Genomic DNA, 18,434 nt, shown 5'->3' on the forward strand with positions numbered 1-18,434 from the left:
AGAAGTCTCATTTCTACTGGATATTTATTGAACATTCACTATATACCGGCATTGACTAAATACTGCAGATACAATAATGACCAGGTGATAGAAAATGAGACTGCAAAATGCTAAACATATACACATTAATTTAGAATAAGGGTGAATTTATACAAATTAACAATGGTTTACATTTGCTTTGGCATTTACAAAATATTTTCACCAGTTACTCCATTTAATCCTCAGAAAAGCCCTATGCATAGGCAGTTTGTTATCTTCATCTTACAGGTGATTATGACTAAGGCTCAGGAGAGCTAAAGGACTTCCCCACATCACAGACAGTAACTAGCAGACCAGGGAACTGAAAGCTTGGTCTTGATTCTCGTCCACTGCTATTTTCACCAGCACCACAATATCTCCTTCATTTTAAGTTAAGCCATTAGTATTATTATATACAAATGAATGACAATTGATTATTCAATGGCCTTCACTGTAAGAACTGGACTAACATATGGAAAAGCATATAGGATTCTTAATAACAAATAAAACATAAATTTTTTACTAGGGGTACCTGTAAGTGGTATTTGAAGGCACAATTGTCTTTGGTTTTGTTTTTGGTTTTTTTTTCAACTTCTGTGTAACAGTAGAATGCTAGACCTCACAAAACCTTTCTAAGACATGATTTCGAAAACAGCTCTTTTATTTCATAGTAATCACAGATAATTAAATATATATATATATATATATATACACACTTTTAAAAGTGTCTCTATAAATTTGAATTAACTTACCAAATGAAATCCAAAAAATTGTATTAAAAATTCTTTTGAAATTCCTGTATTTAAAAAGAAACTCTGGTTCTGTAATTAAAAAAAAAAAATTCTTCACAGAAGTAATGCATCTTGACATTAGTACAAGCCAGTATTTATTAAAGAAGTACTTTCTTCCCAAGGCAGCAGCTGGAATCTGATATTAAACTGCATTTGTGCCGCAGTAGTGAGGCTGTGAATGGTGTGCTCCCTGCTTTACAGCTCTATCAGAAAATTCAAAGTTCCAGCAGATGAAGATACTACTGCTCTTCAGAGATCCTTCTGGACTACAAATCAGCCGTCATATTTTTCACTTTCTAGAATAGGAGCAAAAAGTTTTCTCCTTTGCAACTGAGGTACAAAGATCTACCTAACTCTTCTACTTCTAAATTTCTCTATATTACACTATTGTCCCTGGGACAGGCTGACTAGAAAGAAGTCTAAGTCATGAGATGCTAATAAAATGGATAGGTAGGTTGGGATGGATACTGTAAAGTTGGAGAGCCAAAAGGCAGCAAGGACTACAGTAAAATCTTTGGTCTGGAGATCAGGAACTAGCATTTGGAAAAAGTAGGAGGTAATGTTCAATAAGAGTGCTCTCTGCAAAGTTCCTCTTCAGGGCTATCTATGCTGCTTGTTAACTAAACAAGCTCTGGCTTAAGCGAGCATACTCCCTGGCTTAAAGGGTGGCTGGTCTTTGCCAGGCATCTTCAGTATCTATATCCACTGGCAAGGGCACTTTGAGTAGTCACATGAGGTCCCAGATGGCAATCTGAATGCCCATGGGTTTAGGGCCCTGGCCTCATCTTGGCTGTTACTGAAGACTAGGCACGTGGGCACATCCTAGTTAAAAGGATGGCAGCGAATCATTTTCTAAACTATTCTGCAAATCCTTAAAAATGACTCAAACCTAAATGACTGACCTTCTTTAAAGGGCAACAGCATTAGATTCAATATTAGATATGGCTTCAAAGATCTGCCAAAACAAAAACAAAACCTTCCTTTTTTAAAATACTGACATCTCATTCATAGTTTTATTCCAAAAGTAATCAATTTGATTCAAAAACTAGAAATATTGAGCCGGTTCAGTGGCTCGTTGGTTAAGAGTTGGCTTGGGAGTGCGAGCTCTGAGCAGCGGGGCCGCCGGTTCAGATCTCACATGGGCCAGTGACGCTGCGCCCTCTACAGCTAAGATGGTGAATAACAGCTCAACCTGGAGCTGGGCTGCCGTGAGACACCAGTGACGGCGTAGGCTGCAGTGGGCTGTCGTAAGCTACCTTGAGCAGCTGTCCAATGGCCAGCGAGCGACTGCCTCACCTGGGAAGAGCACTGTGATAATACCAACATGAGCCAGTGAAGCAACGTCCTCCACAACTAGACTGAAGAAGAAAAGGACAGCAACTTGTCTGTTCCCCTTCCCCGATTCCCCAACACTGCTCCCTCCCCAATTCCCCAATAAAATGTTAAAAAAAACCAAAAACTAAAAATATTGTTTTCCTCTTGGCTCACTGAAGTAAATTTTAAGCTCAACTGGTTTCCAAACATTTGTGCTGAAAATGATAGAATTTTAACACTAAACAAAAATATCTCAAACATGTCATTTTACAAAACATATATGAGCTGAGATCAAAACATACGGTGAATGTTTAAATAAAAAAATTTACTACAATATAAGACACATTGCCATTAATCCCCCTCAAAATACTCCCCCCCTCGCTTCGAACATACTTATCCCACCATTCTTGCCACTTTCTGAAGCAGTTCTGGAAGTCCTCTTTTGTGAGTGTCTTTAGTTGCACTGTCGCGGCTGCCTTGATGTCCTGAATCGATTCAAAACGTTTACCTTTCATGGTCATTTTGACTTTGGGGAAGAGCCAGAAGTCGCACGGTGCCAGATCTGGTGAATAAGGTGGATGGGGACACACTGTAATGTTTTTATTTGACAGAAATTGCCATACCAGAAGTGATGTGTGACACGGAGCCTTTCTGTTGTGATCACAAAATACGGTGAATGCTGCTGCTGAGTGCCATCCAACAGGTACGGAAGGCAGGAATCTTCAATATGGGAAGTGGCACGTGGAACCTATGACAAGTTTCAACTTGTTCGATGCAGTCAGTTGGGTGTGAGCTACGGCTGAGAGGTGTCTTTTAAAGGTGCCGTAAATCATCCTCCATCATGACAACGCTCCGTGTCACACATCGCTTCTGGTATATGGCAATTTCTGTCAAATAAAAACAATACAGTGTGTCCTCACCTTATTCACTGGAACTGGCACCGTGCGACTTCTGGCTCTTCCCCAAAGTCAAACTAATTCAGGACATCAAGGCAGTCACGACCGTGCAACTAAAGACACTCACGAAAGTTCCAGAACTGCTTCAGAAAGTGGCAAGAATGATGGGATAAATGTGTTCGAAGTGGAGGGGGTGTGTGGGGAGGAGTATTTTGAGGGGGATTAATGGCAATGTGTCTTACTGTAATAAATTTTTTTATTTAAACATTCACCGCATTTTTTTTATCACACCTCATACATATACAAATATTTCACTTTAACAAGAGGAAAAATCCAAGAACTCCATTTACAAAGATGACATAACTTTATTTAATGATAGAGATAACCTTCACAGATAAAGAACACAGAGCTCTTTTCTTAAATGTGTCAGTTACTTCTACTCATCACAAACTGCTTATGGAAAAATGTTTGCCTTACAGTGTGAAAATTATACATAGTTAGCAGCTAGAACCATGTTTGGTATATAGTGGCAGATTCTCAAATACTTCTTGTTTATTGTTTATTCACTGGACAGCAATAAAGTTATAGCACCATCTCTGTCAACTGAATCAATGCTACATAAAAATGACCTGCAGGATTATATGCAGAACACAAATTCTATACTTATAATTCTTATGATCTTTGGGTTTAGATAAAGTCATTTTTTTAATGATATTTCCTTCAGAAAGTAGATACATTCCTATCTATTGACATGCAACATACTAATCAAGAAGTCAGTCATGAAATACAGGCCTCGTAAATTAATTTGACAATTTTATTAATTTTATATTAATGTAATATAAATATTAATGTATAGAAATATAAATATTATTACTAGATGTTGGTTGTATTAATAAAATTATATTTAATTATAGTAAATGTTAATATTATTGTTTTATAAATGTTAATGAAAGTGAAATATAAGACTCCTCTATGGCTTATAATTCTGGAATCTGTTTTTAAAAACACATTCAAAATTGGTTTATAGTACACATATACTTAATAAAGGAAATGTTATTAGTCTTAGATTTCCAATCATCACAGGATACCACAAAGAAATAAAACCTTTTAAAATTCTAACTCTCTCTGTGGCATACATGCCTGGTGCCCCATAGAGATAAAGAGTAGAGTGCTCAGCTAAAAATATAGGTATCAGTGCCTTACTGAATACACTACAGCAATTACAGTAAGATACTTAAGTATTGCTTAGCTGTAAAAGTAGGTGCTAGTCCTGTGCACCTAGACCAGCCTTATACAGTATTCTCACTTACTAGCTGCCTAACACACTGTATGACCTCATATGACCTTAGCCAGGATATTAACCTCTGACAGCCTTGGTTTCCTGTTCTATAAGCCATCATTACCTTCTTCATAGAATTGCAAAAATTAAATGAGTTAATACATATAAAATGCTTAAACACAGTGTCTGACACATAAGAGACAAACAATGAATTAATACCACAAATAATCAGAAAACACAGACACAGGAAGTATATGGGAGAGGCAGTAAGTAGTAATGGTTAAAGCATCGGGTTCTAAAGACAGAATGTGTTTGGATTATATTGTCTTGAGCAAGTTCTTCACCACTCTAGGCCTCAGTTTTTGCACCTGACAATGATACTTAACTTTACAGGGTGTTCTGAAGAGTAAATGAATATATCAAGTGCTACATACTATAAACATGCAGTAAATGTGAGTCAAAATATAAAGCAAACATATTAAACAATCTTTTACTTCTATATATTAAAGAACTCTTTTACTTCTGGTTTAATTCACGAAAGAAAACGGAATGATTTCTTTCCCTATTAGGAAAATATGGCAGTGGAAATTCAGTCCCATGTTATTCAACCTTATAAGGAACACAAGGAGCCTCACAATACCCAGCCTGGCTCCGATTTGCTGACTCTATTTAATGGATGCAGTCTGCCAGCAGGAAGTCCATGGAATGGATGAAAATCTATCAAGAGGTTACTAAAACCATTTACCTGCCCTATCATTAAAATCAATATAGGCACTGACAACCTACCAATGAGGATAAAAGGTGAAATTCTAGAAATAAAATACAACATGCTTTAACTTTATAAAACTAATTGGTCATCAGGAAAGTCATGACGTATTTTTCTATGTTTTTCAATGCAAAAATGTGTCATGACTTTCCCAACGACCCAATATATTAATAAAACCACCAATCATCAAATTAATGCTTCAATAAGCATATTATGGTTTATAATATTTATGACAAATATCTGTCCAATGTTGACATCTCAAATTGGCTCAGATGTAGATTTAAATATATGGGAAAACAAGCAGGATTTACAAACCACTTTAAGTGTAATTATTTCTCCTATATAAATCCAGTTAGTACTTGTCATCATACGCATCTAGTCTTCCTCTTCCCTCTCCCCAACTCCCTGGCCTAGACATTCTCAACTACAACAGAACAAGGACTTTCCACCCCCTCCCCCAACCCCACACCAGGCACAGGTACCCACTTACCACAGCACAGATCACTATCTGGTTCCTATACTCCTGTGCAAAAGCAGCTCCGCTTCTGTGGACAAAAAGCTATGGTAACTTGACTCATTATTTACAGAACTGTACTAAGCCCTCTCTGACTGGCCACATTATGAGGCACCTACATCATAACTCCAGGGGGACAGAAACAACCTGGAAACTTTAAGTATCTTTGATTTCTCTTATCGACACTCGTCTCACTGCTAAGACTCATCTGCAACTGTCTACCAAAACATATGAAACAATCAGATATCTAAGTTCCTTTTATTTCATTTCACTTTTTCTTTTATGATCATAAACTCTCTTTCCTTTTCAAGTGTGCATCTCGAATCTATTCCAAGGATCCATCCATCCCAGTCTTCTATGAAATCAAAGTTCTGCACCTGTGTCCTTTCTCCTAATTCAATATCAGGATTATATGTAATGAGCAATGTTCAATGTGTGAGAAAAGGTATATATGTATGTCACAGCCCCTGCCTATAGAAGGTTCACAATCCAATTTTAACATACACTGATATTTCTTCATCCAAGCCTGAATTTTACAATGCATATAGAAGATTCCTTAACTGAATTTGCAAACTGCATGTAAAATCCAACATAACCAGAAATTACCCTTCTTGTTCTGACCTCGCAAACTTTTAGTCATTCTTCATGTCCGAGCTCAGTTATCACCCTCTTCATAAAAACATTCCCAGGACCCTACAAGCAGAACCAGTTTTTCTTTCCTCTGGGATTCTATAACACCTCACTCATAGCCTTTATAAATCAAATGCCACGTTGTAATTTAATTAACCATATATTCATCATATTCCACTGAATCTAAGATGCAAGTGATCATAAGAAAGAAAAAATTCTGCTAATTAAACTGTGCCATGCCTATGATTATAAGGTATATTCCAATTTCAAATATGTTAAAATGAAAAAAAAAAAGTACATCTTAGAAGCGAAGAAATGCAGTATGTCTCCCACAACAGAAACCACTCTGTGAGCAGCAAACACGTCTCATTCGTCTTCAGTTTCTCCATGTCCATTACCATGGTGAATACAGAACAGACGAAAAGAACAAGCCAGCTTGAGGTTTTTACCTAATCCCTTACCCTTTCTTTCATGTCACCATTCTGTGAACTAAAGAGAAGTTTGGCAACCTGTTTTTTTTATATAAGCAGCTTCGTTGGCATACTCTTTCCAGAGGCTACTGTGAATTCATGACTAAATTACTGCAACAACAGTCTTTTTATTGGGCTCCTGGCTTATAACTTTTCCACACTTTTATCTATAGAGAAATACTGTAATATTTGCATAACAAGTCTGTCCATTCAATTCCTTCCACCTACTAGAGATTCACGTTTTTCAAACTTATTTTTATTATTATGTTGGCAGAATCTCTTCTTCAAAAGAAATGTTAGGAAACAATCCAATAAACGTACAACTTCTCTAGCTGAAGCAGGGGTGGCAGGATATTCACCAGGGGTATCCGGGGCCACTCTGTGAGGCCACTTCGCCTCTATGAAGCACGGAGAGAGATTACCACTCCCTGTGTTCGCTGCAAGCTTCCATGTGAGGCCACCTGGCTCCAGACAGCCTCTGTCCTCACCTCTCTACCTGACCCAGTCTCAGATGTCCACCTTCCAAACCCATCTTCAAGGCCTGTTTCAAGTCCTATCTCCTCCACAAAAAGCCTTCCTTCCTTCCCGTTACTCCAGCCCACTGATGTCACGTGTCTCTGAGCTTTCAATACTCATTTTCCATACCTTAAAGCCCAGTACTGAAGTAAAAGCGCTCACATGCCAACTGCAGCTGCCATGTAATTGTTTCATGTATGCGAGCCTTATCTCCCCAACATAAGCATCCTTTTAAGACAGGTTAGTACCCTCAGAGCCTAACAGGCTGAGCACACAGCAGACACTGAAGCCCACTGCTTCTTTTCCACCTGCAGACACACATCTCCTCGTATCCTTGGTTGCACTTCACCGAAACTTTCAGACAGTCCTTTTATACAACTCTCTCTTGTTTAGCTCTGATATTTAACTCAAACTAATATCCATATCTTAAAACTACTCATTCCCTCACTTGACTATTTCACATTCTTCTAGTGGGTGTTGCTATGCAGAAATTTTACCAGGTTACCAACTTCCATATATAGTTTTCTTCATAACATTCAAAGCCTTTTTATGTGTATTATCTGATCTTTGCAACTCTGTGAGGTAAAGAGGGAAGAAAGGAATACTACTAATTTAAAAATGAAAAAAGGAAGGCGGTGCCTACTATAACTTGTTTGCCCGGGTGGAACAGCTTACTGGGAGTAGTAGCTGAGCAAAAATGTAAGAGTTGGAATTCTTAGTCCTTTGTATTCTAAATTTTAAAATGTCATTTCTTCCTGCTGCCTCAACATCCCCACAAACAGGCTATGAGCACCCCATCCAGGCAATCAGGTGCACAGTGTGATAAGGGTGGCTCCTGCCAGCAGTTTCCCTTCCTAGCTTCCCTGACTGTGACCTAGTAACATTAATACACACCAGTGAAATCCCCTCATCTTGTCTTGTGTACTCTGCCCTGACCCCCCAATAAAGGCACCTGCTCTGTCCTTGCTCTGTCCTCTGCTTCCCACCTGTTTGGCTGAGTCAGGTCTCTTGACACTCCTTCCCATGTGACCCCTTCGCTGTGTAAAGTGACTGTCTCTCTAGGACCTGTGAATAGGATAAACTTTTTTTTCCTGTATTTCCTCTTGTGGCCACTTGACTGACCAACACAAAACACAAAACACCTGTGCTCTAGGAAGCCTCTCAGTACACATGTCTGCAGTAATAATAAACCTACTACTTGAACCACACCTCTCATAACACACAGAGTTCCTGCTCCTAACTTTATTACCATACCTAAGGAAAGGAGACCCTTCATATATCTGAATTACCATTTTTTTCTATTCAAGAGTCTCAGGTCTTAAATTTTGTTTTAAAAACACCTAGATGCTAGATATTCTGAGCCAAAATGACAGGGATACTGGATTTGCTTACTCTGCAGTGTAAATTAACAAATCTGAGGCTATAAGTGCTTCTCAGAGTTTCAAGTCCACTAGGATCTTAGGTTTTCCAACTGCTAATTCCACCCAAGAAAAAGTAATCACATTGTTCATACCAAAGTGACAGCATCAGAAACATGACTATGGTTAAAGAGCTACTGACAAAATGTCCTAACTACAAATTCAACGTTGGACACTGAAGTATATGTTTTAAATACTAATGCTTTGGTCATCACCATATAAAAGTTCATATGACCCATAAAAATACATTCTAAGAGCACAGTCAATAAGTCTAACAAATAATGAAGAACAGAAATCTATTGTGAATTAAAGTACTGCATTTATTGTTTAATAGAATTCACTGTAATTATGCTGCCCTTGTAATAAGAAAAATGGTAAATGTGACCCTCAACCCCTCCCCTCAAATCCCTAAATATTGGGTTGTCGGGAAAGTCATGACGTATTTTTCTATGTTTTTCAGTGCAAAAATTCATCATGACTTTCCCAACGACCCAATACTTAATCAATCGTATAAGTTTAAGCAACTATTTATAGAGAGCACTCTCACCATATGCTGGATGAAAGTACCCAGAACAAAACCATGTACTCAGATATTCACAGAATCTTAAATTATAGAATTAGATGAAGGCTCGGAGTTCATCCAATCAAACTCTCTATTCAGTACAAAAATTCTCCTACATTTTATACTGTCTTTGATAGATGGACATCCAGCTTCTAGTGATAGGAAGGCCACTACCTGATGAACCAAGCCAGTCTATCACTGCACAGCTCTAGTCCATGTATATACAAAAATATACATATTCCATGGTCTTCCCAGGGCCAGACAAAACAGAACTGTTTCAATTTTTAAAAACCCAGCCCTTCATATATCCAAAGATTGCTGTCACACTTTCTCGTTTTTTGGGGTTTTTTTTAAGATTTTTTTTTTAATTGGGGAATTGGGGGAAGGGGAACAGACAAGTTGCTGTCCTTTTGTTCTTCAGTCTAGTTGTGGAGGACGTTGATTCACTGGCCCAAGTTGGCACCATCATTGTGCTCTTCCCGGGCGAGGTAGATCAGTCGCCGGCTTCTGGACGGCCACACACCATAGCCCATGGCAACCCAATGCAGCAGGGGCTGCAGCCCACGCTCACGGCAGCCCAGCTCTAGGTTGAGCTGTTGTTCAGCATCTTAGCTGTAGAGGGCAGTGTCACTGGCCCTCACATGTGGGATCCGAACAGGAGCCCTCTGGCGTCCCAAGCCAGCTCTTAACCAATGCACCACTCAGCCGGCCCTGCTTCTTGTTTTCACTCTTAATCCTATGAGCCTCCTTCTACCTTCCACATACAGTATTTTAAAATCTGAGCTTCACAGAGGTCTCTGTGCAACCATATTAGTTTCTACTTACCGCTTCTTTTACTACCTTTGGTCATAATTGTCTGTTGGTACCACAGAATATTCGGGCTAGAAGAAACCTTAACTGCATAGGCAGTATTTCAATTTTCAAAATGACTTACCCTTTAAAGGATTTAAAGTATGCATCACACACAAAAGGGTGAAAAACAGCATTTACCTGTGGACTTATCCTTTTACCTTATGTCAGATGAACAAAAGCCTCAGAATCAGAGATGATTTTAAATCATGGCTCTACCTACCACTTACTGGAGGGTAGATCTGCTTACAGACATTAAGAGCTCAGTGAGGCTATCTGTAAAGTGGGTGCAATAATACCAATCTTACAAGGATATTGTAGGTTTTAATGAGTTAATATAAATGCCCAACCCAGCATTTTAACACACACTAGGTAAAAATAAATGCCTGTTTTCTCCCTCCACAAATTTCATATTTTTTAAAAATCCATCTTTAACAATAGTTTGGGAAAAGATACAATATCTTAACAGCCTGAGGATCTGCTTACCTACACAAAGAATTTACTGATCTCTTTAGTTCTGAATTTGCTCTTTCAAGAAAGAACAAAATAATACCACTTAGGTTCCACCATTAAATTCAATAACAAGGAGACATAGGAGAATTGTCCTTTTCATCAGTATCGTATTCAACATACTAAGGCTGAATAATATCCAGTGAAAATAAACAGGCAGTCTATCCAGAGGAAGACAAACTCAAGCTGGATACTCTCCCTCTCTCTGGTCCCTAAACTAAACCTCAGCTTCATTTACTCATTTACAAGCAAAGAGATATGGATAACAAAACCATAAACATAGCAGAAAGTCAACTGGAGCAGAAGCCAAGTTTCTAGCCCTCACTTTGCCACAAAGTACCAGAAAGTCATTCAACCTTTCTGGGCTTCAGTTTCTTCATTTCTAAAATACCACTGAGGAATGAGGGAAGGGAAGAGATGGTCAGTTATCTTTAGGTTACCTAGTTAACTACAATTTCATTAAGCCTTTATCTCACCACATACTTATATAAGCCATTTGTGGTTCAACAGGTTTCCTGTGCCACAATTTGCTCATTCACTAGGCAGAAAAATGACAAGCACCACGAACATCCAATCTCACTTCATCCCTAGATCAGAAGACACAGAATGGCCTACATATATACATATGGTCTGGTACCAAGCCAGACTCCCTCTTTTACTGTTAGTCCTTACTATGTCAACCCTACAGTACTTCATGTAGCACTGCAAACCTCTGACCCATATTTCTGCTTTTACATAACAGTAAAAACACAAAATTCTTTTATAAATAGACTTCTGCAGCAATACCAAAAGACTACAACTGGTGAGCAATAACCTCAAAGATCCTTTCAAACTAGAATTCCATGATTTTGTTCATCTGTTATTTCTACAAAATCTATGTATAGCAACTTTATCTTCATTCAAGCTTCCTTTTCTTTTTTTTCTTCAATTTGCTTGTATACCTGCTCCAATATTCCTTAAATTATTACATTTCATTTATTCCGATTCAGATTTGAAAACCAGATGATTAAAAAACTGTTTTCCCTTGCACCTCTCTTTATCCTGAAATCCCTCTCAAAGATGCCCTTTAAAAAATTGATGTGGCTCTACATTGAATACTTTTTCATCTTCCATGAAAATCTTAAAAATAGGCAACAATACTGTTTTGCCATCATCAACAAATCTTAAAGGTCATGCTATACATCATCTAATGGGTGAGGCCAACTTCGTAGTTCAGAACCTAAATCACTTCACAGGGTACAAGACTAAGTTCCTCATAATGAATTCCAATTTATAACAAACAGAATTAGGAGATTTTAGAGAAAAAAATTAAAGGAATAAACCTGACTTCTCTGAAAAAAGAAATCACTACCAACACAGAGGCATATGTGTACATATACAAACATATGTGTGTGTGTGCATATACATGTGTGTATATTTGCATAACGTGTATATATTTTATTAAGATGCCTACTAGGGAAACCCAAATTAATAGAATATATATAGCAAAGAAAAACCATATTTATATTAAACTTTAAGTCAATTTTCTATTCTTAATTAACTCTAGAAAAAAAGTTTTGTGTAAGAGGTTGATTCTACTGGACTGTTTTTAAATTAAATATAAATGTCAATTATTTTCTTTGGTCCCCATTGTCAGCAATAGTGAAAAACTGGCCTTCCCAGTCCTGGTTCTAGTACATCCACAGGTCCCATAATTTATTGGGTTGTCAGAAAAGTCATGATACATTTTTGCAACGAAAAACATAGAAAAAATATGTCATGACTTTCCCAACAACCCAATAAATCCCCAACAAAGTAGAGGAAGGTAAGAGAGTCAAGTGCTTGAAGTGCCAATATCTTATCCTCAAGTCTGAACTTCCTTTGTGTGAGAATGAGCATCAAAATGTTCATTGCCACTAAAATTGACAATGAAATATCCATACAGCAAGCAAAAGCACAATCAGTTACTGTATGTGATGATTAGGGCCCAAAATCAATCAAACTGCTGGCCAATGAAAGTTACAGATTTAGATACCAATGGTTTCTACATGTTCTAAATTCTTTAGGAGATAGAATTCCTAAAGTTCATTTTATCTAGAAGCTCTTTGGCTACTAAAGTGCACTGTAGAAACAGGTAGTTCTTTTTGAGCAAACATCATCCACTTTGCTCACTTAGTTAAAAGAAAGGATGTTTTTAAACCAACAGTACAATGGTTGTTACCCTTGCTCTTAACTTATAATAGGATTTCTGGTTTTCCTTTAGTCAAAGTCAAACTCAGAATCCCAACAAGGAAACAAACAATAGTACGTAGGGGTACATGTATTTAGTTCCTACTACAAGTTTAATTAAATGCTAGATGCTCAGCCTGGAACTCAGGATTTCAAGCTGAGACCAAACAACACAAATACATTATGCTGAATACATTATTAAGGAAAGTGGTTCCCCGTAGGTTGTCACTAACATTCTCATTTCATAAAATCAACTATGAAGCTCCCCAGCTTCAAGAACTGGTTTCATTCAATTTACCTTGTTTGATTTTTCTTTTTCAGCCCTAATCATCCAGACCTTTCCCCTACCTTCTGAAGGATGGATAGCAGAAAACTTTTAGTACCTTGTTCTTGAGCTAGCCATTACATTCTATCAAAGCTAACTATTACTAATTTTTTCAAGCCCTGGTAATAGTTGTCATGAATATTTAGAGAAAATCTTCCCCCATAAATTAAACAATACCACTCTCCTAGGGGAGGGGACCTAAAATAACCAAGAAGTACTAAAAAGTGAATGGGGACACAAATTGAAGAGATCTGAATTCCCAGGCCTCATTCATAAAGGGGTACATAGGCACTTGCTCATTCTCCCCCTTCTAGATACAATAAAGTAGCTCAGGCCCCACTCTTAATGTCTTAAAAGCTCAAAACCAGAAGAAATTAATGAAAACAGAGCTATTTCATTAGCTTCATTAAAACACTTGAGGGCATTGCTCCCAATTCCAAATTGCTGTCTTCTCCGTCATCTTCTACACCTTAATTCAGCAAAAATTTGTCAAGCCTCTACTATGCTAGGAAATAAGGTAAAATCTGCAAAAACCTAGGCCCAGATTGTAGAAATCAGGGTACATTTCTGGTCTTTGTAACATGGCGGTCTTCTTAAAATGAGTGAGCATATCTACTAGAACATAGACCCTTCAACATTAACAAAATTCAAAATCTTTGGTTTCACGAGAAAAACAATTATGTAAAGTTCAAATTTCCTCATATACTTAAGTGCCCCCCACCACATCATGTAAACTCTTTAAATAAAAAATCTATCTCTGAAAATGAAGGACTAAACACACCTATTGGAAGGAAATGCTCAGCAGGCAGCCAGTCAATATATGTTTGTGTAATAAGAACTGCAAGTTGTATCTGCCACTGAAATCCATTCTGTGAGGCACATATGAACTAGTTCCACACCCATCAGCTTCCCCATTTTGCCTTCTGGTTCACTGCTAATGACTAGACCCTTGGTTCTCAAATTTCAGTGAGATTTAGAATCAGCTGGAAAGTTTGTCTGAAAAGCCAAATCCTTGACCACATCCCCCCAAAATTACAGTTCTAGAAGCTGGATCCTGTATTTGTAATAATGCATCCTTCAAGTGAATCAGAGTTAGGCGGTCAGATCTTACGCTTAGTAACACTGGCTTAACAACGGGCAAGGGGAAGAACTCTAGGTTGTAACTGACGTTGATTCAAGAACAAAACTGACTGTATCTAACGTAAATTATAAATTACTCAATTCTCTTAATCAAAATTCTCTAACTGATCTTTATAGACAAGACAAAACACAAGTGAAATAACTTTTGCTTTGACAATGCAAACTGTCATTCAACTCATCAAAAACAGACATTTTTCTAAAATACTTAAATTATTGTCAATGATTAGAAAAAGAGTAGGAATAAAGAAAGCTAAGGACTGTAATCCAGAGAAACACTTATATAACTGTGCTGTAATAGTTTTAGGGGAAAAAGTACCACACACAAAATACTCTTTGACAAGGTTACTATCCTGTCAACACAGGAGCCATTAGCCACATGTGGCTATTTAAATTAAAAGTAAATAAAATTTAAAATCAGTTCCTAAGTTGCACTAGCCACATTTTAAGGGCTCAGTACCCACACATGGCTAGTGGCTAATATGTTGGATAAAACAGATTAGACCATTTCCATAACCACAGAAAATTCTATTGAATAGCTCCGGTTTAGAGGTAATGGGTATCTACATAAAACATGTAATCTCTGTTCTCCCAAATCAGAGAACTATATCTATAAATTCCCAATTTTAAATATATACTTTAGGTATTACCTGTAAAACCAGAACCCTAGCATAATTTTTCTAAAACTTGTTTCAAGAAAAGTCATTCAAAAGTGATATGCTTATTCATTTCCAGTTATCAAAATACAGATATTTAACTAAAGACATCTGAAAGTATCAAAGGCACTAAAACCACAACTAGGTTTTCACCAAATTAGAATCAATGAAAAGTGTTTAATTACTAAAAAAACAAAAGGTATTAGGTAAAATAAGACTGGTACAGAAATATTATTACTTAAGACTAGTTTTCTAAATACTTCGAAAGTATTATTCATATGCAGAACAAATAACTGTTTCGTAATTGGTCTTAAAATGACCTTACCGCAATTAATTCTAATTAGTGACATTTTACTATCTTCATTTTTAATTGCTTTCCACCAAATTCACACTAATAACACCTATAAATAACATGACGACTATAAGATGTACTTAAAAATAATTTTATAAGTGAAGGACTATTAACTCAAAAGCCTGAGCAAATCCTGGTTTTAGCAGAAAAGTAGACAAAACTTAATCAATTTTCAACTTAAAATTATCTCTCAACTGCATCGAAATCTAGTTGAAAACAATGCTGTATAATAAAACACAAAAGCATGAGCAACAAGATGCTGAAGCATGAAAAGTAACTCAATTTAAGATAAAGTCAGCCTTATTATTAAGCAGAATTAAAACTTCACCAGACTCACAAGTGTATACTGATTGAAAGTTAGAACTACTTTCCCTAAGGAATATATAATCATTTTGACTAGAGTTCTTGCAGAAGAATTCAAGTGTACTCAAATATGATCTCTAAATTACAGAAGACAATTATGATTCTAACCAGGAAGTTTTGCTCCATGGAAGAAGAGTTTTATAAAACTAACATATTCATATTTAAGACATAAAACCTAATACTAAAATGTACAAATATGAACAAGTCACATGATTTCTGAGTTACGGTAGGTGGTATAACATCCTGTGTATTTTAGATTCCTTATTATTACCTGTTTACTTCAGAGGTCTATGTCAAACCTAAGAATTAGCAAAGAAAAACAGTAACTGATCGGTATTAAAAACTGTATAAATGAATCTTAAAAAGATCATAGTAACTTACCTGCAACACTAGTGATTGTAACTGGAACTCCTTGCACTTGAACGCCTGCAGCACCCAGGTTGGCAACGCTCACTGTCTGAAGATTAGGCACTGATGCAAGCTGGGCAGTATTCAAAGTTATTGGGGCACCAGCAACAGCCACAGGAGCAATCTGAGCAAGAGTTGTGCCACCACTGGAGGACACTGGGGTGATGGTTAATTGTTGGGATAACCCAGCATTTTGAACTTGCAAGTTGGAAAGACTCTGAATATTCTGAACCTGTACAGTTTGCCAACTGATTTGCCCTGAAGGTGTTAAAGTTGGAGCCCTGATAAGCACCTGAGTCGGATTTACTGCTTGAAGTTGAACATTCTGCAGAGGCTGCTGCTGGATGGTCTGAATTGTCTGCCCTGGCTGGAGTTGAAATGACTGTGGTGGAATAGCCTGAATGATCTGTTGCTGAGGCTGTTGGATCTGGATCTGTTGTAAGATAGGCTGGCCTACAATTTGCACCTGCTGAAGAGAATTTGACTGATCCTGTGTGTTCTGTATTCCATTAGACTGAAGCTGACCGGAGCTCTGGGCTTCAGACTCAGTAGCAGCAGGTGTCTGAGATTCTTCAACAGTGCGTTCAGAATTACTGGCTGATGTGCTTGCATACTGGCCTGTATCTGCTGAGCTTACCAATGTGTCACTGCTCGTTAGAGATGTTGAAGCAGTGGTTGTGCAGGTAGTGGAGGAGGAGGGAGATTCCGGCATAGTACTGGCGGAAGCGGTGGTGGTGGTGGGTGTGGAAACTAGCTGACTCCCATTGGAAGTCCCACTTTCAGTAGTAGTAGCAGGCTGGCCAACCTGCCCAGTTCCCCCTCCTGCAGTCACGTTGTTTATCACTGGCAACGCTAAAGTCACTCCTCCAATGTTAATTGGTAGGGTTGTTACAACTTGAGCCTGAGTACCAGGAAGGGTCTGTAATTGCAGTGGTATTGAAACACCAGGTCTAATTTGGACTGGAACTGTCTGATTTGCCAGGTTTTGAGCAAGAATATTCCCAGAAGCTGTCCTGTTAGCAGCTGTGAGTATAGCTTGATTACTACCTGCAGAAATGAGCTGAATTTGACCCTGCAAGTCCTGTAGAGATGAACTACTGGTTGGATTGATCTGAATTTGCTGGCCTTCCACTGTCTGAAGTTGTGGGATCACTTGGTACTGCACACTACCACTTGGGTTTTGTACTTGTATGACTTGAAATTGACCAGGGGTGGAAGAATTACCTGATTTAGTTTTTGTAGGAGATGCACTCCCGTTATTACTGCTGGAAGAACTAGATGAACTAGAAGTTGGTTGAGAAACGTTATTTTCTTTTGAAGCAGGAGGAGTGGAGGCAACAAGTTGCCAAGCGTTCCCAGCAAGTTGTGTTGTTACCAGTTCTAGCTGTTGTGGTTGGTTTTGAAGCTGCACCAATCCTTGGCTTGGATCTATAATAATTTGTTGTTGTCCAGTTGCTTGATTTTCACCAGGAGTCCCTATTTTGCTGCAAGTAGCTGCCAGTAAAGCCAGAGGAGAGGGCTGAGAGTCCTACCCAAAATGGGATGGTAAAGGAGAGGGGAAAAAAAAGTGGGCGGATTTAGTGGAGGCCAGTAGTTGGGAAGGGCTTATTTATTTACTTTGACAGCTCTACATTTCAGAACTTACTCAGGAAGTGGCAGAAATCAAAAAGAAATATTAACAAAAACAGTTACGATATAGGAATAAGGTAGAAGAGATCCTGTAACATAAAGTTTAAATAAAAGGAAATTTCTAACAAACTTGCTTAAAGTGTTATCTTCCTAAACTCAAAATGCCCTTGGGAAAAACACACACACCGTTTTCTTCTAGTCTGAGTTCCTGATGTCATTTTAAACAACGTTACCCAAAAACATGTGAAATCTTTATGAATTTACAATTTAACTTCCTCACCCGCAGAAAGATGCTTTGAGTGGATCAACATTTTTATTCTGTTCTTCACTTCTGGGTATTTAAAGGGCATAACTCCCTCTCTCCCCTTACAGTTTCGTGAATTTTTTTTTATATGTTTTGCTTTTACCTGGGAGCCTGAGGTTTTGGGTTTTTTATTGTTACTCTCTGGCTCAGAGGTTTTCCCTCCTTCTGTAGCCATCGCTACTGCCGCCGCCGCCTCCTCCTCCTCCTCCTTCTTCTGATCTGCAACAAACCCCCCCACACACACACGACAACAGGTTATTAGGATTATTACTATTCGTCTTCCCCCACTCCCCTCCTCCCCCTCCCCCCGAACATTAATCTCCATAAACCCGCGATCCGCGCACACCGGCAGGGGGTGGGGGAGAAGGAGGGAAGGGAGGAGGGGGATATCACAAAACGTGGTTTGAAACCCGACCCATCCGCTCCAGAGCAACACCCAGAAGGAGGTTGTTCTCACTCAGACATTAAGACAAAACACAACCCTCCTTCCCTCCCCTTGATTCCCTCCCGCCCTCTCCT

General features: G+C 38.2%; 1 protein-coding gene across 2 annotated transcripts in view; it reads right to left on the reverse strand.

Moving 5' to 3' along the window:
• SP4 (Sp4 transcription factor) overlaps window positions 1-18,434 on the reverse strand; it is a 71,499-nt gene that overhangs the window by 52,630 nt on the left and 435 nt on the right. The window contains exons 2-3 of one of the 2 annotated variants that reach the window (XM_019652024.1): window positions 18,019-18,134; window positions 15,956-17,510 (exon numbers count right to left, since the gene is read on the reverse strand). In XM_019652024.1, coding sequence (XP_019507569.1) covers window positions 15,956-17,510; window positions 18,019-18,134 — 1,671 coding nt within the window. The remainder of the gene's footprint in view (window positions 1-15,955; window positions 17,511-18,018; window positions 18,135-18,434) is intronic. The other variant, XM_019652025.1, reaches the window with a different exon arrangement.

Source organism: Hipposideros armiger, unplaced genomic scaffold, assembly GCF_001890085.2.
Source record: "Hipposideros armiger isolate ML-2016 unplaced genomic scaffold, ASM189008v1 scaffold_171, whole genome shotgun sequence".
NCBI classification, from domain to species: Eukaryota; Metazoa; Chordata; class Mammalia; order Chiroptera; family Hipposideridae; genus Hipposideros; species Hipposideros armiger.